Source organism: Dunckerocampus dactyliophorus, chromosome 11, assembly GCF_027744805.1.
Source record: "Dunckerocampus dactyliophorus isolate RoL2022-P2 chromosome 11, RoL_Ddac_1.1, whole genome shotgun sequence".
Lineage (NCBI taxonomy): Eukaryota > Metazoa > Chordata > Actinopteri > Syngnathiformes > Syngnathidae > Dunckerocampus > Dunckerocampus dactyliophorus.
In genome coordinates this window covers 5,616,942-5,643,659 of record NC_072829.1, presented here as the reverse complement: position 1 = coordinate 5,643,659, position 26,718 = coordinate 5,616,942, and the positions used below count along the sequence as shown (strand labels likewise).

Here is a 26,718-nt window from a genome sequence, read left to right as displayed (position 1 = left end):
ACCCTAACCCTCAAAGCCCTAACCCTAACCTGAACCTAACCCTAATCTAAACCCCTAGCCGTAACCCTCCTGCTCCTTTTCGGACATTTTTAATTGTGTAACTTCAAGCGTGATGTACTTAAATGTAACCTTGTTATGCACATTTGAAATAAACCAAACCTAACCCTAACACGCTAACCCTAACCCCCGAAGCCTAATGTTACCCCACCTCTAACCCTAACCCTAACCCAAAAACTCCCACTCCTTTTTGGACATGTTTAATTGTGTAACTGCAAACGTGCGATGCACTTCAATGTATGTTAGAAATAAACCAAAGCATTACTATTATCATTATCAATAAGAATGGAATTCTGTAACATTGTTAAGCAAAAAAAACATATTTTAGGTAATTATGTCAACATATGAGAGAATATAGAGAAAATACAGCAGTTCCACATCACCATTGCATTGAAGGTATGACTCATTGTGGTTTGTTAGAAACTGATTTTCAACCTCATCACTGCACAACTTTGACCTGCGGCTACTATCTCCTTCATGGTCAATCGCCAACAAAAATGAATCAGCTGAGAAGCTATCTACCAAGCTTGGAGGTGATCGGATAAAAAGTGCGGAAAAATGAAGGTTTTCCGTGTTTGACATTTATGACTTTGCTGTGGCCTCGAACTTTAAGCTTGTTTTCACACCAAAGGACCTGTATGCCGGCTATCAGGTGTTTCTGTGCTGATAGGTGCGCTTCGGAGAGAACCCAAGTCGATACGCTAACAATGTAGCAAAACTGTCCCATAAGCCCATGTGCAGATATTAGAGGAGCCAATCGCGACAGTAACGAGCAAATGAATCAGTGAGCAAGCGAGCCGTGCCGCCATTCCAAATCATTCAGCGGTATCATGAAGATGTGCCCTTTTGATGAACGCGGCGTTAATTACATTAATTCAATATACTAAATGAGTTCTTTGCTCAGTCATCTATCAGCATGGCCTTCATCAACAAGTACAATAAATGTAAAATAGTCTCACAGAGGCATAGACATGATTGAGCGCAATCAAGCCGTCATGTGGCAGAGTCTCTGCAGGCTCCCACAAGCAGGAGGTCACAACGTGCAACGCATAGGCTTCAGCTGCACGTCACCAGGCGGCACAGGCACTAATATGACTGCAATTATAAGCAGCGGGCCTCGGGCTAGCGCGCGTTGTCACTGTGCCAGACGGAGTCCTTGTTTTGACGTGAAATGCACTCCGGCTCACAGCCACTGTTCCAGTTGTCGGAGACAATTTGTGTCCCTTTTCATCTGGAAGCCAGTCAAGGTCGCAGCGGTGGCGCACGGCCGAGTCCCACGCTGTCAAACGGAGCGTGGTTTTGTTGCGGTGTGTTTATTTCTTTTTTCCTACAGCTTTGATTTTGGAATGCAAAAATAAAAATAAGCCTTGGATTGGTTTTCAAGCAATGCCTTTCTGGAAGTGATCTTTATACCTTGACATGTGTTTGTTTGTGTATTCATAGAAGGAGACAGCTTGACTCACACACCTACCCTGCTACCCAATTTCAGCAGACCAATCAGGCAGAAGCCCGGAGGTGTGGCTTAGATATGGCCAAAACATATGAATGCGAGATGGGCATGGATACTAACAGCAATTCCATGAAAAAAAGGGCACTTGAGACTTTTCTTGACGGAAAGGACTTCAAAAGAGAGAACTGTTACTGATTCAAGCTAACGCTACAAATAGCCGACCCTGATAGCTTGAAACCACTCAATTCTATGAGGCTGGGTGACCCAAAGTTGGGCATACACAGTACTGAATTGGAAACAAATGATCGTGACTAATGGCAGTTCTTCTGAAATCGTGGGGCAGGTCTGGTAGTGCCTCTATTCATACTTAGACGATGCTGGTGCCAGCAACTTATACCGTGGTTTGTACAGTTAAATAAATTCTCAATAGTATTTCAAATCGAAGGGGTGGAGGCTGAAAACATTTCTGTCCCCTAAGGGAGGCATGACAGAAAATAATTGAGAACCACTGATTTATGGGCATTTTGTTGCTAATCCCACCCCTGAGCTCCTTCAAAGACGTTTTGCTTTACGACGGCCATGTTTTTCAACCAATCTGTCTCAAATTTGACACGCATGCGCTTGCCAGGCACCAAAAGGTGCGTACCAAATTCGGTGGTGATTCGCCTAAACACCCTGGAGCCACAGTGTGTGTTTCGTAGACCACATTGAGCTGTGCGACAGATTTCAAGTCAATCTGACTTATGAGGTCAAACTTTGGAGTTTAATCACAGAACCACCATGAGGTGTGTTTGCCAGAAATGTAATAGCACGGGCAAAACAGCCGGGGTGCATGTTTTGACACATTTGTATCCTTTTATATGCAGCGATGCAGGAGGAGAAGAGTTACACTATGGAGTGTATTTTTTTTCATATGACTGGAATTATAAAAAGAAGTCAGGCCTTGTTCAAACGTATTTGAGTAACTGAACAGATCCTGAAGTTCTACTGTTCATGTTGTCTGAGTGATTTTGTTGTGTTTGTTGGTGTGTTCCGACCCACTGTACAGTATCTCCATTGGTTGCTGTGGTAACGGCATAGGCATCAATATGTACGCTACGAACATGAAGTACAGATGAGACTGATGCTCTCTGGAGAGGTCGGGTGCTACCTTAGATGGTTCACTCATTGATCTTACCGTTCTGGACATCCAAGACGTGGTGCTTGTCCAGCATCCATCCCCCCATGTTGGCAGCGTCCACTTCGTAGCCTTGCAGCACCGCCGTCCGCTTTTCCCAGTGCACCACATCCAAGCAGGACTCGTACTCGTAGCCCACTGACACTGAAAGTTGACATCACAGAAGAGTCAGTGATGGCCAGGCCACCCAGCTGCCCCCCCAGCCCCGCCCCGCCCCCAAGTCTGGCACTTTTGGACCGTAATGATCCTTGCAGCCCATCAGCCCATCGCCGCACGCTTGCTGCACGGTGTGGCTGTTTTGCTGGAGCTGCAGGTTCCGCTCTCTCCCTCTGACTTTGTAATTTACTCCAGCTGGGATGATTTAGAGAGCACACAGAGTTCACGTGTCCGACCGGCACACTTTTGTGTTTTATGCACTCCTAGCCTCATTTGCCTCCTTTATCTGGTGCGAACAGGAATAACCCACAATGCCGCGCTAACCATTATGAATTATTGAAACAGCGCAGGCCGCCGCATGTAGCGCATTATTGTAAATATCGTATATCCTGTCATGTGGCTCCAGCCATAAGTTATGAGTGAACGGTTATATGTTCTTTTCTGGAATGATGCATGATGATAATGCTGTAATAATGCTGCAACATATGAGGTGTATTGCAATGACATAAACGCAAGCAAATGTCCAGTATCGCTGCATTTCATTCTGCTGAATAGACGCTCCTTGGCGCAATATTCCACTAGTTATGACAGACACAATCAAGATGGTGAATCCATCGTAGCATATCATAGCAATAGTTGTGAACAGAATAGGGATGGGATTGCAGCAATTACATTCTTTTTCGGGTTACTATGAATGCTTGTCACAATTATTTTACAAAGCAAATCAGAAATCATCTAAAAAAAATATTAAAATATATAAATAAATAAAAATGATTAACTTTGCAATTTAAATTCTAAGTTAATTACAGTATAAATTAGGCAAAAAAAAACACGCTTAAAAAATAAGCACGATATAGTCGAAATCTGCCACATAACTGACCTTTTGCTGATTTTTTTTTTAGTCATTTTTGAATACATATAATATATTGCCACTGTCCAATGAAAAACATATATATATCAAATTTTGTGATTTTTAAAAAACTTAGTCTGAAAAACACCACAAATTACTTCCATTTAATAAAATGGCAACAATAGCAACACTTTATGGATGATTAACATGGTTTATTTTAAAATGCATTTAAAATAAATACAAAGATAAATCATAATAAATTAGTAAAGTATTTAAGTAATATAAGTACAATATTATGAGGCAGGGTGGACCGAACAAATAAGACTTTAATGAAAATATGACTGTGCATTACTGCTAATCACAACTGAGCTGTACTTCTTTTTAAAGGCAGATCTATTTTATTTGACTAATGCTGAAGCACTTCCTCGTAAGTGTCTACATTTCACAAGCAGGGTGTTGGTAGGATTCAATGAAAAAACTCATTGATATACAGAACATCTTGACTCTCAGGCCGCATATCTCACTATCATACATGGAAAAAGATGAGGTGGCGTTGGGTGACTAAAGGCTGTGGCACAAGCTACTAAATCTTTTTTTCAGCTTTATAAAATAAAAATGTGGTTAAAAAATAGATCAAATCAATCATGAAATGCCCGGCTAGGTTCGATCGCCTGAAGCTAATAAGAAAGAGCATATCAGAGAAGTTCTCTCTGCTAACTCACCCACAGCCTTTGCCAGGCCGTAGACCTTCTGGTTGTAGGCATCTGTTTTATCCCAAATGAAGGTGTAGGAGAGGTCAGGGAAGGCCGGGAACGACTTCTGCAACTGTCGGCCCATGACGGCCACCATCAGGTGCACCTTCATCAGGCCAAAGGGGAGGCGCTCCTGGGTCAGCAGCACCTTCAGCATGGGCTTGTAGCCAGCCGCCCTGGAGCTCAGATAGACCAGGTTGAGGTCACTTCCTGGTATGGCCACTTGTTCATGGAGGACCTACGAGGTCAAATAGCAATGTTAACAGTGAGACAAGCTTTATACATTTCATTTAAAGGTCCCTTACAACTCAAGAGTGACTTTTTATGATGTTCTAACAGTAGCATGTGTCCCTAGAGCCTGTTTATGAGCACCACACGACATAAAAATCTATCGTCTCCCTCATTTCAAACGCTCGCTTTTGAAGTTGAAGGCTTTTCATGACCTCATGAAACAAAAACCTCCTTCCTCATGGACATGACACCGGTGACCCACGCATCGCTAAATGAGTCCACCCCGTGTATATGCCCACCACTTTATAAACCCCACCCCAAAAAAACAGGCTTCGCCGCATGTCTTAAAAACCTCTGCCAACTGCTGTAAGTGGGAGCTGTACGATTGATCAATATTGTTTTTCTTTAGCAAAAAATCTTTATGAATGGGACCTGGTGGACAGACCTGAGTCTCCGGGATGATGGGGCTGTCCTCCGCAGATGTCTTGTATAAGGTGGACAGAGGCGTGGCCAGGATGAGCGGGTCTGGCCTGCTCAGACCCGTCAGGTAGCAGCTGGGGATGTTGTTCTCCTCCCGCTTCATCACCACCGTGTCCATCACGTGGAAGACGTTCCAGGGGATCCAAACCGTGCGCTGCAGCGTCGGGAACGGGGCTCGCTCGTACGTGAGCGTCAGAGAGGCGCCGCCGTTTGCCAGCAGGTCAAACCTGTACACATTTTAAAAGACATTAGAGTTCGCTGTCAGTTTTGGAGAATTTTAACAATGTGATCATTATTGTGGTGGTAGGAGGTACCACAGCAACCATATGCGCTTTATTTTGAAACTCTCCAAATTCCATACCGTATTTCCGCCAAATTAAAAGCTCCATTTGCTATGACGTGTTAGCATTTACGATGCGTTTTGTACTTATGAGTGAACAACAATGAAAGCTACATTCAGAATATGAACAGAAGTATTGAGACACAGTTCTTAATCGATTGAGTTGGACCAGAGTCCTTCTCTTGCCCCCAAAACACCTCTCCTCCTCCCTCCAAACCCTTGTTTGACCAAAATTCTGCCAATTTGCGGGGATCCACGGTACTAGCTTCCATGCAGGCCTCTGAAGTCAAAGACGTGAAACAAAAAAAATCTAATAATGTGATTGACACCACTCAGGTTGTATTTCTCAGGTACATCATGCCCCTCAGAGCAGCCTTCATACGTTATTATCATTCACCGAATCCAATTTACTGCTCTTGTTTGACCAGGCATGCTGGTTAGAAAAAAAAAAAAACAGTCTTTTTGGTTTTTAGAGTTGTCTTTTCTGCCGAGGCGGCTTTAATTAGCTCGGCATTACTTGGGGAGAAGTTACTGGTTTGGAAATGAAGGACGAGGCTTTGAAGTGCTTCTGTGTGTGTGTGTATGTATATATACACTCCATACTCCACCTCCCTGGGGTGGGGGGGGGGGTGAAGCATCTGTGTGGTGACATTGCATGATTTCAGACAGACACACACACACACACACACACACACACACTCAAGCGTCAAGCTGTGCAGCTGACCTAAAACAGCTTCCTTTCTCCAGCACTCTCCACTTTGGCCAAGAGGGGAGCTTCACAGCTGCGAAGAATCTTCATACCCCCTCCTTACCCGCTCCTTGCAAAGCACCGGGCGGCTCTGTTGGCTGACCAAGTGTGATCATCCTCAAAGCATTTATCACCCTCCTTGTCAGCCGACCTACAGAGCGAAATATGCCGGGAATTGTGCTCATCCTCAGAAGACAGAAGCTGCACGCTTCTCTTACTACCTCATGAACTCCTTTTTTTGTATTCCACCGCACTCACACAAAATATCACACAAAATATTCAACGTTGGTGCATGAAAAGTACAGCTTTGGTTGAAGAAGCCTCAGCGTGAGACTTATTACCATCTAATGAGGTCCAATTCGAGGGACGTGGCAAATATTATGCATTTACAAAGACAATAATGCTCAGTTCTGAAATGTATTCGTATTACTGGGGCGGCATGGCTCAGGTGGTAGAGTGGTCGTTTCCCAACCTGCAGGTTGCGGGTTCGATCGTGATCGTGTCGAAGTGTCCTTGGGCAAGATACTGAACCCCGAGTTGCTCCTGATGCTGCGTCATCAGTAGGTAAATGTGCTAGCAGTGCCTTGGAGGTGGAAAAGCGCTACACGAGTAAAAGGCCATTCACTGATAATAATAGACTAGTAGCATTTAAAAGTAAAGTAGTGTATGCATTTGTGCTTTTATACTTTTTTGATTATACTATTTAAATAATGGTAGAAATCAACACAAATAAAACAAAAAATGTATGAATTTTTCATGGTAAATTAATAAATATTAAAATCATATATACATAAAATGGTACAGTAAAATGGGTAAAAATAATAAAAGAATACAAATTGTATAAATTATGAAAATGAAATAATATTTATTAAAATGTATTAAAATTGTTAATACAATTCCATTGTATTCATATAAATAATAGTGTTAATGTATTACAAAAACAATTAAGTCAATAAAAAATGCAATATAATACAATATCAATATATAAAAAATAATATAACAAAATAATGAATAACATAAAATACAAAAACTACAGATCATTAAAAAAAAAAGAAGATCTATATTTTTGGAGTGCGGTATGACTGAAGGTGTCGAGCAATGCCGTGACATCACTTGCTTGTGATGGTCATGACTACAACTGAATATACTGTACATATTTGTAAGAAATTACTGTTTAACATAACGCCAATAAAAAAAAACACATAACAAAGAAGAAGAAAATGAAATTGGTGTGAATGCTCTGTCAGCATCAGTCCAATAATAGCACACCAAATATTTATGCATATGATTGCTTGTCTTTTAGCATTTACACTCGTAATGCCGCTCTGACAGTGCCAATCCAAGCTGAGCATTGTCATCTTCATAAAAGCAGAATTCATATATTGGATCTTATTATATGTGTACAGGCGTTCCTAATGTTTTGTCGGCTGAGTGCGGACGTGTCCCGCATGTGTTTGCGCGGCCATTATGAAGCATCCGTGTGAAGTAATATCATCAGAAGGTCAGCGCGTAAAGCTCATGTTTAACTACACTGCAGGCAGATTGATTCTCGGCCGGCTGATCCAATGCATTTTAAACAGGCCTCCGCCGCTGTGACATTTGCATGAGCAATTGTTCTCGGCCGCCTTGTGCCGCAGCTTGCATTTGTTGGAATGCGTGCCAGGACAACTCTGCACAAATCTTGATGCAATTTCCCCAGCAGTCGGCGCCGCACATAAACATCTGCGGTGGCAAAGGTCGCCGCTGTTGTGCTGATGGATGAGTGTGTTCACTTACATGCCGTCTTGTCGAGTGACCGTGGAGCCGTACTCAGGGTAGTGCAGGAAAGACACGTTGACTCCAATCAGAGGCGTTCCGTCGCCAGTGAGGACCTGACCCCGGATGACTGACGCCAGACTGTATGGGGAAAAAAAACACACACACCAAGAGCTTGAATAAACAAACAGCAGACGGTGTGTCAACAATCAGTTTGCCAATGATGACAAAGTGCTTCACTGGCTCGACGCAACACACGTGCTCTCAAAATGTCACCTTTGAGACATCCCTAGCAAAACAAGGTCCCCGAAATATTAAGTAATACTGACAGCATTTTTTGTCATAATAAAACTTTACTCTTCTAAAATTTAAACTTTTTTCCACATAATAAAACATCCAATTTCTTGCAATTGCATTTAATAATTGATTTTAACTTCATCCTCATAAATTCTGATTTGTTTTCTCTTAAAATGATGCTGCATTTATTGAAATATTGTATTCGATTGTTCTCTCCTAATATCATAACATTTTGATCGTGATATAGTTGCCTATTAATAGTAAAAATAAAGTTGTCAAAATAAAACAGGTTACTTTGTGTCATGACTTTATTTTTGTAAGAACTACAATATTTTTCTCATATTAATACTTATAAAATACTCCTTTCCTCCTAATGTTACACCATGTTCATCATCATATTAAGATTTTATTACTCTTAAAAGTAAGACTTTTCTCTTGCAATATTTCAACTTTTTTTCTCGTGATAAAACAACTATTTTCGTGTAAAACTATGATTTTATTCTTGTAAGAATTACAATGATTAATCTTGACAGTATTTTCTCATAATATATTAGTACTCCATCCATCGAGAAATGACTTTTTTGTCTTATTACATTTTGATCATTCCCATAAACTACTTGCTGTTTTCATTTTCACATTTTATTGCCATAAAATGATGCATTACTAATATTGAAACGTTGCAATAAATGATGACATTATTTTTGATTACATTCATGTTGTAATATTACATTTTTTCATAAAATGATGGCGTATTTTTGTAATATTTCACCTTTATTCTTGTAAAAATTAAAAATATTTTTCTTGTGAAATTAAGAGTATTTTCTCATAATATTCATACTTTTTTCTGCTATTACATTTTCATTGTAATATGACTTCATTCCCATAAACATACTCATAATGTCAGAATGATTTTTTTTTATTTCTGACATTACTTTTGTAATATTGTTACTTTTTAATATTAAAACTATACCAATATTAAACATATTTAATATTAAAACTGTCAATCAATCAATCAATCAATCAATCAAAGTTTATTTATATAGCGCTTCACAATAGCCCACGGGCTCCCAAAGTGCTTCACAATAAGACGATACATAAGAACACAGCATCCAAACAGAACATGAACACAAAGTAAACACAGAATAAAAACTCTATAAGAAAATGCTTCAGTGCTGCAGAGTGCTAAAAGCCTTTAAAAGTACATAAAATGGGAGTCAACAAGAACTAAATATGCATAAAATGAACATAAATACAAGACCGCCCTAGTCGGTGTTGAACGCCTGTCTAAATAAATGAGTTTTCAATTTCGATTTAAAAACAGTGATTAAATGATGATATTTTTGTAATATTAACATTTTGTCATAGAATTATGGCATTGTTTTTTGTAATATTTCTACTTTATTCTTGTAAAATTAACACTTTTTTCTTGTAAAATTAAGATGTTTTCTTGTAAAATGTTCTTTTTTTTTCTCATATTACAACTACAGTCTTGTGAATGATATAATGAATTTTTATTTTCTAACATCTTCCTGACTTTTTTTGCTGTTATAGTATGACTTTTTGTTACATTTTGACTTTAGCCACCTAAAAGTACTTTACTTTTCCGACATAATTCCAACTCTTATAATTCTCTGACTTTATTATCATAGTTTTTCCCCGCGGAGTGAGCCTAATACTGATTCGTAGAATCTCATTTCAAGAAAAAAAGAAGAAAAAAAATCAATACTTTTTCCTTGCCAAGTTACATTTCCATGTATGTAGTATATCCCATTTGACGCGTCAAGGATGTTTTTTTAGCAGGTTGTCTAACAAGCAGCAGTGTAACGAACTCATTCGCCCTGCAGGCAGGCTGATTTACTTCTGGTCCAGACTTGCTTTCACAGCCAGAAAATGATTTATTTCAGATGCTTCATAACTGACAGATGTTGGAGTTTCCTGCATGAATAAAATCTATCAAAGACGACCGGGGGCGGGGGGGGCTTTCAGGTAAATGTCCGAGCTCGCTCAGGTGACTTCACATCCCGAAATAGGAAGTGGTGCCTCTACGAGGCCGAGCCGAGCGAGACAATGTGATGCTTCTGCCGTTTAATTTATTCCCCGCCTCTCAACCGTGGAGAGGAATTTGAGAAGAGCTCCATCTGCATTCATCACGGCAGTGGGAGGCGGGGGAAAGACATGTTATCTTCGGGTCATTACGTATCAGAGACAGGGATGATCAACCGCATTCTAGCCTCTTCTTCGCTTTCATTTGACATTTTTTTTCAGGCAACAGGGCCACTTAAGAGCTCTGGCTCCGTGTTTCTACACGTCTCTATTTATCTTTAGTGCTGGAGACAAATGATACAAGCCCAAACAAAGCTCTCGTCAGCTGCTGAAGCGCAAAAACAAATGTGTTGTTAGACACTCATATACATCATTGAACGCACTTAACGCAAATGCAAATTCTCCACTGTAACAAAATTACTTTGTTTTTTTTTATTCTTAGATTAGATTAGATTAGATATGACTTTATTGTTCCTCTGGCTGTGTGCACACAGGGAAATGAATGTCCTAGTAGCAGGAAGGCCGTATACAGTATATGACACTAAAGCAGTAAAAAGTAAAGTTAAAAAAAAAAGCACGCAGTTTTTAAAATGGCCATTTTTTAAATTGCCACACTGACCATCAAGGTTTGTCAAGATGCCCCACCCACATCCTTTGGAGTAGGCTAAAATGCTTCGCAATTTGTCCTAGTCCATCTGTCTAGGACCTGTTATTTAGATTTGGGCTCATTTGGTGGAAGTCCCTAGGATTGTAGCACCATTCCTTATGTGTCCTGTCCTGTCTGGGCATGTGAGTCTGCCCTGCACCGTCTCTGTCCCTCACAGGAGGGGGAGTTCTCCTGTCCCCTCACATATGTTGTCTTCGATATCAACAAACATTTTAGCATGAATAATCAGACATTTTCTGTAGAAGCCGCCCGTTCATGTTGTATCGATGTGTCCCCTTGCATGCAAGTTTGTTTATATTGGACCTCTTGTTATTCTCGTTATAACGAGAGCATGCAAGGAGACACATCAATACATACACATCAACCTCCTGTATACATACTGCATACATGTATATATATATATACTGTATATAGGGGGCGCTAATGAGTGAGTTTTTGGGGTCCTGTAAGATCAACCTTTTCATCGTGCCTGATTCGCTTGCAATCAGTGAGTTTTCATGCATGTTAAGGCCCCCAAAAATGTGAGGAAATGCACGGAATAATATCGCTTTATCTAAACCAAAAGACAAAGTATCGCACATTGGCCACGCGTACTTTTACGAGTCGTCCGCTCCCCAGAAGCCATCCTTTTTTCCCCCTCAATAAAAGACTTTGATTGCGCCTGCCACAATGTCTCCGCATACAACAAATACTGCGACAACGCAATGCAACACACCCCCAATACGCACAGCTGACTTGGTCTTGCATTACAATGCATGTGTGCATCAATATAGTGACATGTTAGATGTACAATGACGTACACAGAAAACACCTGATTGGTTCTTATACCATCCGCATCGGTGTATAAGCCGCACACGGCCACGTCATAGAGTGGCATATTGTGGTGCGCACGAGGACCTGTCAACTGAAAGCTATAAAAAACTCACAACGATTTTGTCAACCCACTGGAAATTGCAGGAGGTTATTACTCAATATAACAGCCTGACTCACGGTTTCATCTTACATGAAACAACATTAAACTCATCACACAGCAACCTAACACTCAAACGTCATACCTCAGAAATATAGAAATATGTATCAGTACGAGTTTTATACAAAAAAACCCAACATTTTAAAGTTTTGCCATAATGCATTTCGTTTGAGGAAACCATTTCAGTGGAGGAGCATAGGAAGCATAGAAAATGCTGCTTGTGTCCACCAGAGGGAGCCAGAGGACCTGGAGACCAAAGCCCAGAGGGAAGTGAATGTCACTGCAGTGCCCAACTTCGCGTTGCTCAGACGCAATGCCTTATATGAATGTTTTAAAATGTAACTTTTTTAAAACTCATATTGAGACATCTTTGTATATTCACATTTTCAGTATTACGTTGCTGTGTGATGAATTTAGTGTTGTTAGTAAAGTGTTCTTTGTGAGTCAGACTATCCTGTTATATGCTGACGGCTCCTGCCAAAGAAAGAGCTATCATTTCCTCACAGACTTGTGATCGCCACAGTATTTAAACAGTTAGTGCTAGTTCTGAAGTAAAGGAGATGTCACAAGATTATAATTTAGCCATAAATTAGCCGCACTGCTGTATAAGCCGCAGGGTTAAGAAAGCTTCAGAAGAGTAGCGGCTTATACTCCGGAATTTAGAGTACTTACCTGTTGCATGTTTTTGTGTTCACACCGTGATTGTAGTTAGTGTTTTGTCTAGTGGCCTGCCTGTTCGGTTGACTGTGTGACAAGCTTTCTACGAGCTAATACAATAGCCTTTCCCTTTTAAGCAAATACAGTATAAATACAGTACGATAACAAGCCCATGTTTGATGTCATGTAGACTTGGGGGCCACAAAACATGAGACCCCTTGTTACAGAAAGATGCACTCCACACTTCAACGGTGCCAATGCTGCTCGGCAAACACCACTGCCCCCTATAGTCCAACCCCTGAATCACAGCTCAGAACCACACACACACACAATACTCCTGTTGATACAACCTCATGTGAAAACAGAAGAATCCAAATAAAAAAACAACACAAATGAAGGCAAACCGTAACTGCCTCGTAGGGGCTATTACAAAACATGCACACACACTCACCTAGCACAATCAGAATTGCGCAACACTCATGGACAAATACCGGGAGACGCACAGTACAGTAGATGTACAGTTCTCACTCACACCAGCTTGACTGTCACGTTCACACAGGCTTAAGGTTGACATTCCGGAGGGGTGCAGCAGCTGCCGTATAGACTCTGTGTGCGTCCAGCTCTGTAACGCACCGCTTAGGTCGACATCAGTCAGTCCGCCAGTCCGAGGGGCACTGAGATAAGCGGGTTCCACCGTAGCGTTAGCAAGCTAATCCCACTAAGGCAGCCTTTATGGCGTCAATTCTTTTTTTCCTTTTCAAATTAATAAATGCACCACTGCTCTGGTGAAGATACAGTGACATTTAATTAACTTTGTCAAATATATGCTCAACTTCTAACATGTTGTTTTTTTAGCTGGGAGCAAAAAAAAAGAAAAAAAAAGAAGAATCTAATGAATATTTTGAGCACGGGCGCTAATGCTGCTGCTAGACACCAAAGTGACAGTAAGCTGAAGACAATGAGGATAAGGATTAGCCAGGATCCGACTGCGGGGGTTATTGCCTCATTCTATATTTCCAGTAAAGCATGCTATTTACATAAGGATTACTTCAAACGATCGCAGGAAATATTCCCCCAGCCTTGCGCACACAGTCGGAAATCATTTTCCTCTCCATCTGGCTGAAAGCAAACGTGTGATGTTGAGCAGGTGTGGGAATCTGGGGAAATATATTTATATAAATATATCTACAGCTCCTCACAGTGAGCGTGATGATGTTCACTAATAGGTTGTATATTTGGGTTCCTTCAAAATCCATATCAAACATTCTAATGAATGTATTTGCCCTGAATAAACACTCTGGATGTATTTCTTTCTGTAAGAAAAAACAATCAGTTCCACTATGATGAGTGTGGCTAAAGTCAAACAATGTTGCCTGTACTGCTAAAGCCAGCCGGCTAACATGCTAAATTACTGTGCGCTAACTGCTAATGCTAGCAGGTAAAAATGACTGTAATATGAAAGGTAATGGCAAACTAACATGCGTGTGTAAGAATGCTAACAAGCTAAATTAGGTCCCATGTGGTCAAATCAACTATCAGCTGATAATGATTTCAATCAAATTACTAATTAAACCTCGTCTGCCTGATTGATTTCAGATAAATGCTGTTACCAACAGGCTACCTCTGTAAATTACTTTCAGCTAATTGCTAACGGCCAATTACTTTAATGAGAAGCTAACATGCTCATATAACAATGCTAACAAGGATATTACATGGTTTACCATCAGTATGCCCACTCTACTGCTAACACTAGCAGGGAAACAGTCATACATTAGATAGACAGAGAACTTAAAAAAACAACTTCTGAATTTCTCTTGGAGATAAAGTATCCAATATACTCTTTTTGAGCTAAATGCTATTACCAGAAGGCTACTAGGTTAAAGACACTATGAGCTAAATGCTAACGGCAGTAGCCTACATATTACACATGACACAAACACAATATTAACAACCGCATTCTACCATGGTAAGTTAGAAGTTGCTGATGTTAGCTAATTGCTAACATCAGCAAGTAAAAAAACAACAACAATTACTTTAAAATTAAAGTCGTTGGCAGGCTAACATGCTCATATAACAACGCCACCAAGGTTTATCGCCACGTTAGATCAGTTTGCCCACCTGACTTGAGCTAAAGGCTAATACTACAGTAGCAGAGGAACATGCTAAGTTAGGTCTATGCTCAACTGCTTTGAGCTAAATGCTATTACCAGTAAGCTACCAAGTTACATGTGCTAAATTCTAATACCAGCTATCCAAACATATAGCAAATTGCTTTAAGCAAAACAGGATAACATGTTCAGTCACTCTGAGCTAGCTGCTAATGTCAACAGATAACCAATCGTTCTTTGCTAACTGCTAATTCTCTGAGCTAAATGCAAACGACAGCATGGTTGCATGCTAATAAGCTAACAAGATGATTGCTATATTGTTTATAACCACATTAAATTGGTTTACTTGTGCTCTGGTGGTGAATTGTGACGACTAACTACTGTTAGGAATGTATTTTTTTTTAGCGGTGCTTTGTAACTTAGCTGCGGCTCCATTTACAGCCTTAAATATTGATTAGAGAGAAAAATAAATGAGAAAAAACACAGATGGTTCCTGCCCTCCGGGCTATGAAAGAAATAACGTAGTGCTTCAAATAACAAGATATTGAGGTCCGGATCAAAGTGGTGGACTGACCAGTAGCCTGACACACTTTTCGAGTCCCTTGCCATCACAAAAACCAGAAGCCACTTGATCACATTAGAAGAGAAGCCTAAAATATCTAAATGGAAAATCCAGTCCGTAGAGTGCAATCACTGTGATTTATGAACAGATGACCAACACCGCATCAGCCTTGTCTGGAGGGCACAGTCCTGCCTAGACGAGCGGAGAGGCAACATGTCTCCATGTCTGCGTGGTCTACCGCGTCACCGAGCACTTTGACGAGTGTCAACAGAAAGTGACTCATATGCCACGGCCTTTCCAGTCACCTGATGTCTGGTGTTTTGGGCTGCCATGGTAACCTGACACGTCAGATGGTATGTTTGATGAATCCATGGGGGGCAGGGGGGACAGAAAATAAAAACAGGTTGGAAAAGAGCAGGCCTAACTAGTATGCTGCCTAAATGGGCTGCCTTAAGCCTTAATCCTTCTAAAAGTCTCTGTGTTGACCGCATGACATCCAGTCCAAAAAGCAAAGGGCGGTGACTTCCGGAGAGTCAAGTCGTTTAGCAACCATGGCACCTGCTAGCTACTTATTAACGTGTTTCCCATTCATGTCCATACACACGTTTGGTGCTTCCCTGTTCGCCCCCACACTATCATGGGACAGTCTGTGCACCTCTTGCTCGGTAACGCACCTCACACGCACCCGGTCTGCCAGAGAATAAGAACATGTAGCAGGAGGGATCCGTGTTTCCAACTTAGCGATATCGTCGCTGTATTTAGCGAGTAATCAGATCCCTCCAGATACTCTTTTTTAAAAAAAAACAAAAAACAAAATACAAATCTCGTGAAGAGACTTTCGGAGAGTAAAACGGCGAGGCTCTCGAAAGGTTGAGTTGTCTCCTGGGATTCACTTGGTTCAGAGCGGCGTTTGACACGGTTTGGCGTAGTTTACATGCGCGTTCACGTTCTTTACGGGGGTTTAGTGTGGATGCTGTGGCAGCGTCGGACAAAGCTGTCTACATTGATCCCTCGTCTATCGCGCTGAGTTGGTTCCAGACCCGACCGTGATAAGTGAAATAAATGGAGTTGAGTTCTAGCTTGTGGCCACGAGAACAGCCCGTGTTGCGGATCACTGTGCCCGTCGTGAGACAATTCACTGAACTTGACAATAACATTACTGACACCTAATGACCAGTGTAGAGTACTACATGCCATCCCAGCGTCTTTGAATGCGTCTCCTGAATGCATTTGTATTTTAGCTCATTTAGCCATTTTTATGCTTGAAAATGCTTAATTTATGCAAAACAATACGTAGCATTTGCTTAAATATGCATATGTATTCATCTTACAAATAGTACAGTAGGTATTTAAGCACGAAACAGCACGGTTTATGGATTAATATTGTTTTGAAAAACCTCGATAGAGTGAAGCCACAACATTCTAAGTGCGAAGTGGCAGGGGGACGACTATCGGTTTCACTTTTACATCTCACACCGCATGACTGCGGTGCGATCAAGGATGGTCGAACAAAGTGCGGAATGCTAATTCTTGCTGAAAGACATTATCAATAAAACAAAAACGTAAAGAAATGGTTGTCTTTCTGACGGAGGCTGACATGAAAGCTCGTATTGCTCTGGACCCCTGCACCCATCTCAAAGCACTCACACTTGTGACATTAAAAAAACATTCATTTGTATTTCCAAACATATTTGTTCTTCCCTCTTCCTCCATGCGTATTTGGAAAACATGTCATGTCTGTCAACAAAATTGACGCCTTTAAAACTCCTGAGCGACTTCATCGCCAAGGGTTCTAAAAAAAAAAAAGTGTAGTCACTGTCAGCCAGGCTGGAAACACAACAACGTGGGATCTTCCTTTGACGCTGTGGAGCGTCTGCACAAACACAGCTGTCTCGCCCAAACTCTAATGAGACAACAAAGCTGACCTAAATTATTAAAAGCTCCATCAGTAATTCATGGCTGCTTTACCTGCTGTTGAACGGGTTCTCTCCCAGCATCACGTGACTTCCACTGGGGCCAATCAGGAAGCTGACGCGCTCGTAAAAGCTCCTGGAAGCGGGCTGGCCGGGCGAGGCCTGGGCGACGGTGGCCGGGTCTTGCGAGCCTTTGCAGTAGGTCTGACCCTGGCAGGAGATCTGAGAGCAGCAGTCCGGGTCCATGCAGTCGATGAGACCATCTGGGAAACAGAGAAAGGAAGGCTGGGATGACCCACGAGGAGCGTCTCCATTACGCCGTCGAGCTCTGGTGCACACGGGTGACCTCCCTCGTGAACCCGACATCATTAAAGTGACAACACGGATTGCGGATCATACTTTTAATTATTTAAGAAGCGCGTCCCCTGATTTGACCCTCAAAAGTTCTGGACTTGTTGACCAGGCATGCAGAGACTGGAGTCAAAGCTTCCACTTTTAATTGAACATTTGCATATTTTTACCACTCATGGTTTTATGTGCACCGGTGGACAAAAGAATTGGGACACTGAAATAATTAATGTGACACGCGGATGATGGAATTGAGGTAGGAAAAAAGTATTTGGACACACGGCTATTTTAGCTATAGAAAGTGAAGAAAATATGGAGTTCCACTCTTCTGGGAAGACTTTTGACAAGATTTCGAAGTGTGCCTTTGAGGATTTTTGCCTCACTGATGAGGCCAGCGGTCTCTAATTTTGGGCGCCCTCATCAAACCATACAAGCATAACTTAAGGGAGTAAAATTGAAGACTTTTTAGGAACATTTAAAGCCACTTTGAGAGCGCATATTGACAAAATGTGACTGTTTTCCAAAAAGCCAGTGCATACTCGTGCTCTCCTACAAAACCCAATGATTATTGATTATTCCGACAATACAATCAGATTACACTAAAACACAAAACAATCTCAATACCTTGATGCCTTGTTTTCAACTATTTCGTGCCTTTATGCTACACACCATGCATACTCAACGACGTGCACCGTTATTGGCCCAAATTCCTGTGAATCTGGGCTTTGGTATATTCCCTTTCCGGTTTTGTCTTTTGTTAATGTGTTTCCTGCAATGCTAATTCGTTTTACAAAATGTTAATTTGTTTTCTGAGATGTTCGTGTTTCATAGTTTATTAAAGCATTTTGTACTTTTCGGTCAGCGTACCTTTGTCCAAATAGTCGGTTCATTGGTTTATCATCACAAGGACAGACTAACTAAACTTTTCGGGTCCCCCTACCTCCTTCGTTGTCCTTTCCGTCGGAGCAGAGCGTCTCTGTGGCGACGTCGCACCCCAGCCCCCGCCATCCCGACTGGCAGATGCAATGCCAGACGTTCTGATCCAGGACACACCTCCCATTGTTGTTGCACAGGCCGGGGCAGCCGTCTGTCAACACATCATGTACGTGTCAAGCAGCCGAGCATTCGGGGGAAAAAAGGAGGGTGGGGTGGGGGGTTAGGGGGGGCAACAGAGAGTGGACAGGGAGGGGAGGAAGCAGAGGAGGGACAACGTGATCAGACAAGTGTCGAGTGAACATAGAGTGCAGAACACCTCTGACGGGACTCACGGGGATGTGTGAGAACGTTCTGTCGATTCACATGAGCGGGTGTGCTGGAACATCGAATAGAGACCATCGAGAGCGTCTTTCGATTACTCTTAATTAGTGCACAACACGCCTGTGTCACATCACCGTGTGGGAGGATATTGCGCTGCTGAGGCAGCATCAAGGTAATTGTCTTGTTCCCATGCGCCAAACTTCCTATTACATCTACATCCACAAAATTAGGTACACCTGCACAATCTAATGACATCCAATACAAGAGCTGTAGCAGAAATTCCACCTTTTCTGAGATACATCAAACCTCGATTTTCGAACGCCCCAGTTTTCATATGATTAGTTTTTTTTTGTTGAAAATGTTGCGTTGGTTTTCATACGCTGTCTTGGTTATTGTACAATATTGCATGTAACAAACTAGTCTGTTTGCCCTGTACTATATCGTTACGCAAAATCCATTGCTCGAACAAGGCACCCAACGCATTATTTCACATTGTTTTCTGCAAATAAAACTATAATTATTCTATATTTAACAAAATTATGAACAAAAACCAAGGTACCACTGTAATAATGCTGTGTTGTTTGACACTGCCAGAGTGTGGTATCGTAAAATGCGCAACTGTCAAACAATTCAGAAACCAATCAAAAATATGGGGATTGGTTCCAGACCCATCCGTGATGAGTGAATTTTCACAAAGTAGGATTTCTTACTTACAAATGGATTATTTTCATAGTTAGAGTCTAGAAAACCTGTTTACGATTCCCCTGTAGTCAGCTTTACACTCATATTATACTAGACATAATAAGACACATTAGACATATATAAGACATAACATTGACTCACACGTTAGCATTGGCACAGTTCCTTGTTTTTGTCTGCACAGCGCACTTCCTGCGGTGGCTATTGTCTCATCAATGTAACATTACTGACATCTAGCGACCAGTGTAGAATACTAGACATTTTTGAATGCGTCTTATGTTGGTATTTTCATTAATTTAGACATTTTTATGCTCGAAACTGCTTAATTTAGACCAAGGATATGGAAAATTTGCTTAAATATGCATATTTTTTCACTAATAATATGCTGAAGTCAACCACGAAAAAGCGACCACTAATTAATTTATTTATTTTGAAAACCTGTGATGACTGTATTAGACATCCATAATGTTGGGAGTTGTTTACGCCTCTTTAGAATTCCAGGAAATCAGGAGGGTTGGCTTCTCTGTAAAATCCGGGCACTGGAGTTGACTGCTAACATTAGCTGCGTGCGCTAACCTCTAAACTAGCCGAGCCGCTGCTTAGATACAAAAAATGTCATAACTTCATCAAAATTGAAGATGGAGACGATTTTTGGCCCATGTTGAGATCTCAACTACCGCTACAAACGAGCAAAATTTGAACGCGATCCGAATAAAACTGTGACCTGTGTTCTGTGCACAAAAACCAGAAAAGCGGTTCTCGTAAACTGCTCTCGATACACCGCAGGTGTAAAAAATGTTGTGGCCAGTGTAGAGATAGTGTTAGTTTGGCAGATCAGATGACGGGAACATCCTGTTTTCAACATTGTAATCTTTGTTTTGAATAAATGAGTTTTGATGCATTCACCTTCATTTTGGAAAGGGGACACTCATGTGAAGTAACAGCAACAGTGAAGGGAAAGGAAGCCTTAATGTGAAAGGAAAAAGAAGAGTAAAGGGGAGGAGAGGGAGCGTCGGCATCCTGTGCGTCTACACGTACAGAGGACAGAGCGCGAACCTCCACAAGGCAAGCTCCACTGATCCGGCACACACATGGCGAGTAAGACAGGGATAGGGTGGGGGGCCGGGGCCGTGGAGTCTACGTGAAGCTGGTTCAACACGGACAGGGAATGACGGGACAAATCGGAAAGGGGGGTAAGGTGGTGGTGGGGTTGGGAAGCGGGATCACAGCGGAAACATCATGATCGACTCGGACATAAACAGGTGTATAAACGTCGTGCTAGGAGAGACAAAGGGCAGGGAGGGATTGTTTGTGACAATCTCCTTTGGAGGGGGGTAGTGGTTCAATTTACCTTTATATCCTATCTTGACTGCTCCTATTACACAACCCAAGAAAGGGAAACATTTAGAAAAGGGACAAGAATTACTTATCTCTGAGGTGGCAAAAAGCTGAGACATTTTCTCATCAGTTCACAGTGGAAAGAAGCTGCTTGCGTGAAGCGCATGACCAGTACTCGCCGGCTGTAAATGTGTGGAAGTTATTCTCGAAAAAAAAATGAAAATGTTTTACAACAAAATGGCCTCGCCGCAGATTATCGCCGCTTTATCCGGCGGTGAAGGTGCAGCACACATCAGCGCTCCACTCTAATTTCAATCTCTTTTCGGCAAATCTAAGTCGCCGTGGCGATTGAGCCCAAAAGCCGACAGTAAGCATGAGTGGCAGGAAGTGAGTGATACTCGCGAACGAGCTCACGCCACTTTAATATGTCTGAGGCAAAATAAAAGTGGATCGGAACAATCTGCATGATGAGTTTATTCCCAAGCAAAGTCACTTTCTCTTTACCTGACACTCTGGAATCCAGGGCTTTACGTGTACGCCAAGAGGACAGTGGAGAGACAAATAGGAAGGAAGATAGAACACAGAAAAGACAGTTATTGTACGGCGGCGTCCACATGAACAAGTGTTTTTTGTTGTTGTTCTTTTTTATAATCACATTCTTTTTTCCAAATGAATACAGATAAATTATAAAAAAAAAAAAAACGGGGGGGAAATTAAAAATAAATATTATGTTTCCAAATTGACAGATGAATTAGGAATTAATATTCCGCAATTATACATATATTTGTTATTAATTTAAATTTTTTTTTAAAAACACTTCCCTCCATAATGGCAAACATTACGAGGTCATATAACAAAAATTCAAAAAAAGGTCAACTGGACATACAAATGGTAGAAATCTGATTTTGTGTGGTGGAGAAAAAAAAAATATGTGGATGGGAATTTTCCAAAAATGGATTTGAGGTAAAAAACGACATTTTTAACTAATAAATCGAAAACTATTTTGGTACTCGATTAATTGTTTTTGTAAATATCCTCTGATTTCAGCCTCTCAGTTGTGAATATTTTTTGTCATCTATGAAAGCAGACCTATTGTCTTTGTTTTAGCAAAACAGACTTTGGAAAACAGTCATCAACATTTTTGCCTCTTTTCTGTTATGTTGCAAACCAAACCATGAACTCTTTGTGCTTGGGTCATATTGATTGAGTCCGTCTATGGGGCCTAAACAATTACTCAATTAACCAAAACAACAAGCCTCAGATTAACCGAGGCTTAAATAAAACCATCGTGATTTGCAGCCCTATGTGGCAGTATTGATAAATATGAATTAGCCGTAAAAATAGCGATAGCGATAATGCCCGCCGTTTCCGATGGTTTTGAGTTTTCACAATGACACATGTAAACTAATCTTTCTTGGCACATGCCATACCCCCTACAATGTTTTGTGGACGTGTGTATTTTTTAGGTTACCCTTGTAAGAATGCAACATCCTGCCTTGCATCATGAACATACCTGTCAACATTTGCATTTGAAATATGGGACATTTTCGGTAAAATACTGTAAGGGAAAATAAAGGAAATGGGCAGTCGGATCTGCCGAGTCCTCGGGGGCGACTGTACCATTGTCTTCGCAGATTGCGGGGGCTCAAGCATGGATACTGTCACCACTGTTACCTGCACAAGATGATTATTAAGACGATTTTTCTTCATTTGATGAAAGTTAAAATATGGGTAATTTACGGAAAGCAGATTTAAAGTCACACACATCATTTGGTTTTCAGCATGTGTGCGAGTTCAGCGTTGGACCGAACTGTTAATTAAAGCGGCGAGTGATTAGGAAGAATCACAGATGCCGCGGTCGTAATCGCAGTGCCGTCCATTAGAGGACTTGCCGCCTAAATGACTTTGTCTGAAACTTGCTAAAATATTCATTATTAACGTTCTCCATCTGCTTTGATTAGTGCTAACGGGTGAGCACAAAGGAACGAGAGCGCTGTTTCTCTTTATATTCAAACCTCTTTGTTTTCATCTCACTACAAGAAAAAAAAACAAGCCTTGTCAGCTTCAAGCGCATTAGCAAACAACAGTGGGCTCAAAGCGGCTCCATGCTGAGTGCATCCTGGAGAATACCTGAGTTACCCTAACTCCACTCTTGTCTCTCGTCTTCAGCCCCAAACTGCATTGCGACAATAGGTTAAAGCTGCGTTATAGAACAGGATCTCCGTTCACGCTAGGAAAGAACAGCCAAGGAAGTCCTACAATGGCCATGTGATGTGATTAAAAGACACTTTAAGGACAAACAGCTCCAGGAAAAGTTGAAATCTTGTCTATTCTGGGCCAAGCATGGAGTTGGTCTCCTGATGGGACTTTCACACAGAAGGAAGCAGGCAGTCCACAGTTTGGTTTGGAATTGGGAAGGATTAAAAGAATCAGGAATGTGACCTCCCTCCACCTGCAAACTCCCTCGGAGAAGGATCCGTGCTGGCTTGTAAATAGATAATTAAGCTCCAACAGCCTGGAGTGGCAGGTCTGTGTTTCCTAGGTGATGCGCTGACATGGCGGAAGAGCTGAAAGTGGGCCTTGGTGAAATGGGGCCTGAGCCGGCGTCGGCGTTTAACCAGAAGACCTCTGGCAGGGGTGAAGGTGTGCGGATAGTTGTAGTTAAAGGTCAATGAGGAGCGGTCTCTCAGAAGTCATTATCCTCATTAATGGTGACTGAAGCGCCGCCATTTCATAAAAATGATTTTTCAAAGAGGCCTTGACTCGTTTCCCCCCCCCACTCCCCACCCGCCCTTGACTCGCTAATACGGGAACCTGACTTGAAGAGTGGGAAAGGTGCAATCGATAGAAAAATGAGCCATTCAACGTGAGTCATTGTAAACGTTTCCTTTCAACATTTCCTTTCAACGAAAGGACAATAAAGTCTTTTGAATTCATATGACCTCTTTAGAAAAGGCTTTCACAAGCAAGGTTTTTCCATAACAAGTTGCTTCTCATGTGAAAAAGTGGACATTCTGATTAGAGACTGCAGAAAAATTTGAACTTTTTCCTCCTCAAATACGATAAAGCTCAGTTTATACACATGATTAGTTAATTTCTTGAATCCTGTTGCTAACCAAAACAGCAGCACCTATGGATGCACATAAACAGTGTCTCAGATGAATTACAGTGTGGATTATTTTGTGTTAATCATAGTTGGCAGCCATGTTTTTTGTTTACAATGATCTGAAACACCAGAGGTCCTAACTCATAAGTTTCATACTTTCCAGCAGTCTTGAATGCAGCAGAAGTTTCACACTCCTTGACCAAAACCTTCGGTACATCTGCACAATCTAATGAGGGCTGTTTCCAAGGTCCTGGTTGCCTGATTTAACTGCATGATTGAGTCCCGTTATTAAGAACAGCCCTTAGTACAGGGGTCTCAAACTCACCACCAACTGTATTTTGTGGCTCGCTGCTTGACCTTGAAGCGTAGTGCAAGTGCGGCCCCTTTGGGGAGTTAGCTTGCTTAAAGGGAGAGGCTCTTCACATGGGCAAGCAATAGCCAACACTGAACTCACAGTGAGCTTGTTACACTATGAAATGAGGGGGTCACGAGACAGAACACTGACTACAATCATGGTTCCATGTCGTTAATGCTCAGTGACTTTTTGAAAAACAAGTGCCGCAAAGCATGCTAGGAAGCAGGAAGCACTCCAAAAAACGGGAGTGATGCTGGTTCCCAGCATGTCCTGCGGCACCTTTCGAGCGGCCCCCAGTTGAGTTGAGTTTGAGACCCCTGCCTTAGCGTGATGTAGTGCAGTTGTTCACTACAACCACAATAATTGAGAATTTATTAAACTAATATCTCAATCAAATGTCAGCAATATCATTTCTCACTAGATTGTGAACCTGCTATGTCCTGATGGTGTGTACCTGGAAAAAGACCCAATCTGCGTGATGAATTCAGAACCCACTGACATTCACGCGCCGGCGTTGCCCTTGTAAGGGCACCATTTCCTCTGCAATCTGCACCCTGCTGTCACAGAGTGTGTGTAGGTGTGCCGTGCTCACCGATGGTGCAGTGCTCGCCCGTCCAGCCCTGGTGGCAGTCACACTTGCCCTCGCGACACACTCCGTGGTCGATGCAGCGTGGGTGACAGTCCCTCTGCTCGCATTCTGGCCCCGTCCACCCTTCCTCGCAGTGACACATGCCGCTGATGCATGAGCCGTGAGGACCGCAGTCCACCACGCACACCTCTGGTACACAAAGAGAGACATGGATGTGCTCTTATTGTTTAGATACTTTTATTATGCTAATATTCTGACTGGTTTGTAAATGATGTGAACATTATTGGCGATGTGCTGGAATTGCATAATTAGTCCACGTCCAATCAGATCGATGTGATATGCTGTGATGTATTCACCAGCCTTACATTTCACGTCTTCCTGTATGCCAGCATTCATGCACAATATCTGAAGGAATTCTATCCCGGATTATCTTAGCACACAAAGCGCATACAAAATGAAAAGGACACATCAATAAAATACATGTCCGTAGAAATAATACATCTCCTGGACAGACAACGGCATGAATACAACAGTGCACAGGAGAAGGCAGATAGGAGGAGGAATGCATTGAAAAGGTTGCTGTGCCCAGCATTGTGGCAACACGGAAGATGTGTTGGATCTAAGGTAAAGCCTTTTTCTAAGAGGACGGCATAATAGAAGAATAGGAGATGTGATACTTGACTTGTCCTTACCGTCCGAATGAAGGCTGTTACCACTGATCCAGTGCCTAATGCCTTTTTATACGTACAGTATGAGGATAATAACACAGTTGGCTTTCACATGTACATGTGCCTCAGTCCAGAGGTACACCTGCACAATCTAAAGAGGTTCAATAAAGAATTATTAGAGAAAAACGGACTTTACAAAGAGAAGGATAATCAGTTTTGATGGACTGATCAAAATGAGAGGTGTTTCTAATCATTTGCCCCTCACGGTGTGATGATTCCCTGCTCATACAGAGCAAGAACATGACTGTAAGATGCATGCCAGGCCTGCAGCGAGCTTAGCTTGTAAAGAAACACTACGCACATAAACCACAACCACCTATGAAACCCTTCATTGTGATGTCATAGGTGAGTGATAGTCACAATTTTGATGACTTTGAAGTCGACTTGCCAATATCATCAAAGACTTGCAACTTGGACATCAATGACTCAGGACTTGAGCTGGACTTTAGTCTTGAAAATACTTGAGATTTTCAGTATGTGTTGAGTAAAATGTGCCCCTATAAACTAACGAGACCGTTAAACACCAAATTGCCGCATGGTGGCCGAGTGGTTAGCATGTGGGCCACGCAGTCAGGAGCATCTCTGTGAGGAGTTTGCATGTTCTCCCTGTGCGTGGGTGGGTTTTTTCCCGGTACTCCGGCTTCCTCCCACATTAACGTCCAATCAGGTTTAAGAACAAACAATAGTGATTAACACCAGGATGCGTCGACATGCTGCAGAGGATAATTTCATTTGCATTCGCAAATTACACAGTCATGGTATTTTATTTTGGTACACTTAACAGTGCTTATGACTTGTAAGGAAGTGAAAATTTTAAGCCTACGACTTAGAACTTGACCGTACTTGGACTTGCACGTCTTTATTTGAGACTTGACTCGAGACTTGGGTTTAAAGACTTGAGTCTTACTTGAGACTTGCAAAAGACTGACCTTCTCCCACCTCTGATAGGTAAAATGTGAATGGAAACTGTAGTAAGTAACGTGTCTCTGTTGGACACATACTGTAAGTGCTTTAGGAAACATCCACAAAGTGTTGGAAGCGCAAACACAAGTTTTGCGCCATTTTTGGCATTTCAGCTTCCCAAA

The 26,718-nt window shown here is 41.8% G+C and overlaps 1 protein-coding gene across 5 annotated transcripts in view; it reads right to left on the bottom strand.

Annotated features, from left to right (window-relative positions):
* The window catches only part of si:dkey-237h12.3 (teneurin-3), a 259,967-nt gene that overhangs the window by 40,249 nt on the left and 193,000 nt on the right, over positions 1 to 26,718 (bottom strand). For 2 of the 5 annotated variants that reach the window (XM_054791150.1, XM_054791155.1), the window contains 9 exons: positions 24,909 to 25,094; positions 21,360 to 21,380; positions 20,869 to 20,892; positions 18,502 to 18,648; positions 17,269 to 17,476; positions 8,018 to 8,137; positions 5,119 to 5,380; positions 4,413 to 4,680; positions 2,685 to 2,828 (listed from right to left, as the gene is read on the bottom strand). In XM_054791150.1, coding sequence (XP_054647125.1) covers positions 2,685 to 2,828; positions 4,413 to 4,680; positions 5,119 to 5,380; positions 8,018 to 8,137; positions 17,269 to 17,476; positions 18,502 to 18,648; positions 20,869 to 20,892; positions 21,360 to 21,380; positions 24,909 to 25,094 — 1,380 coding nt within the window. The remainder of the gene's footprint in view (positions 1 to 2,684; positions 2,829 to 4,412; positions 4,681 to 5,118; positions 5,381 to 8,017; positions 8,138 to 17,268; positions 17,477 to 18,501; positions 18,649 to 20,868; positions 20,893 to 21,359; positions 21,381 to 24,908; positions 25,095 to 26,718) is intronic. The other 3 variants (XM_054791153.1, XM_054791151.1, XM_054791154.1) reach the window with 3 other exon arrangements.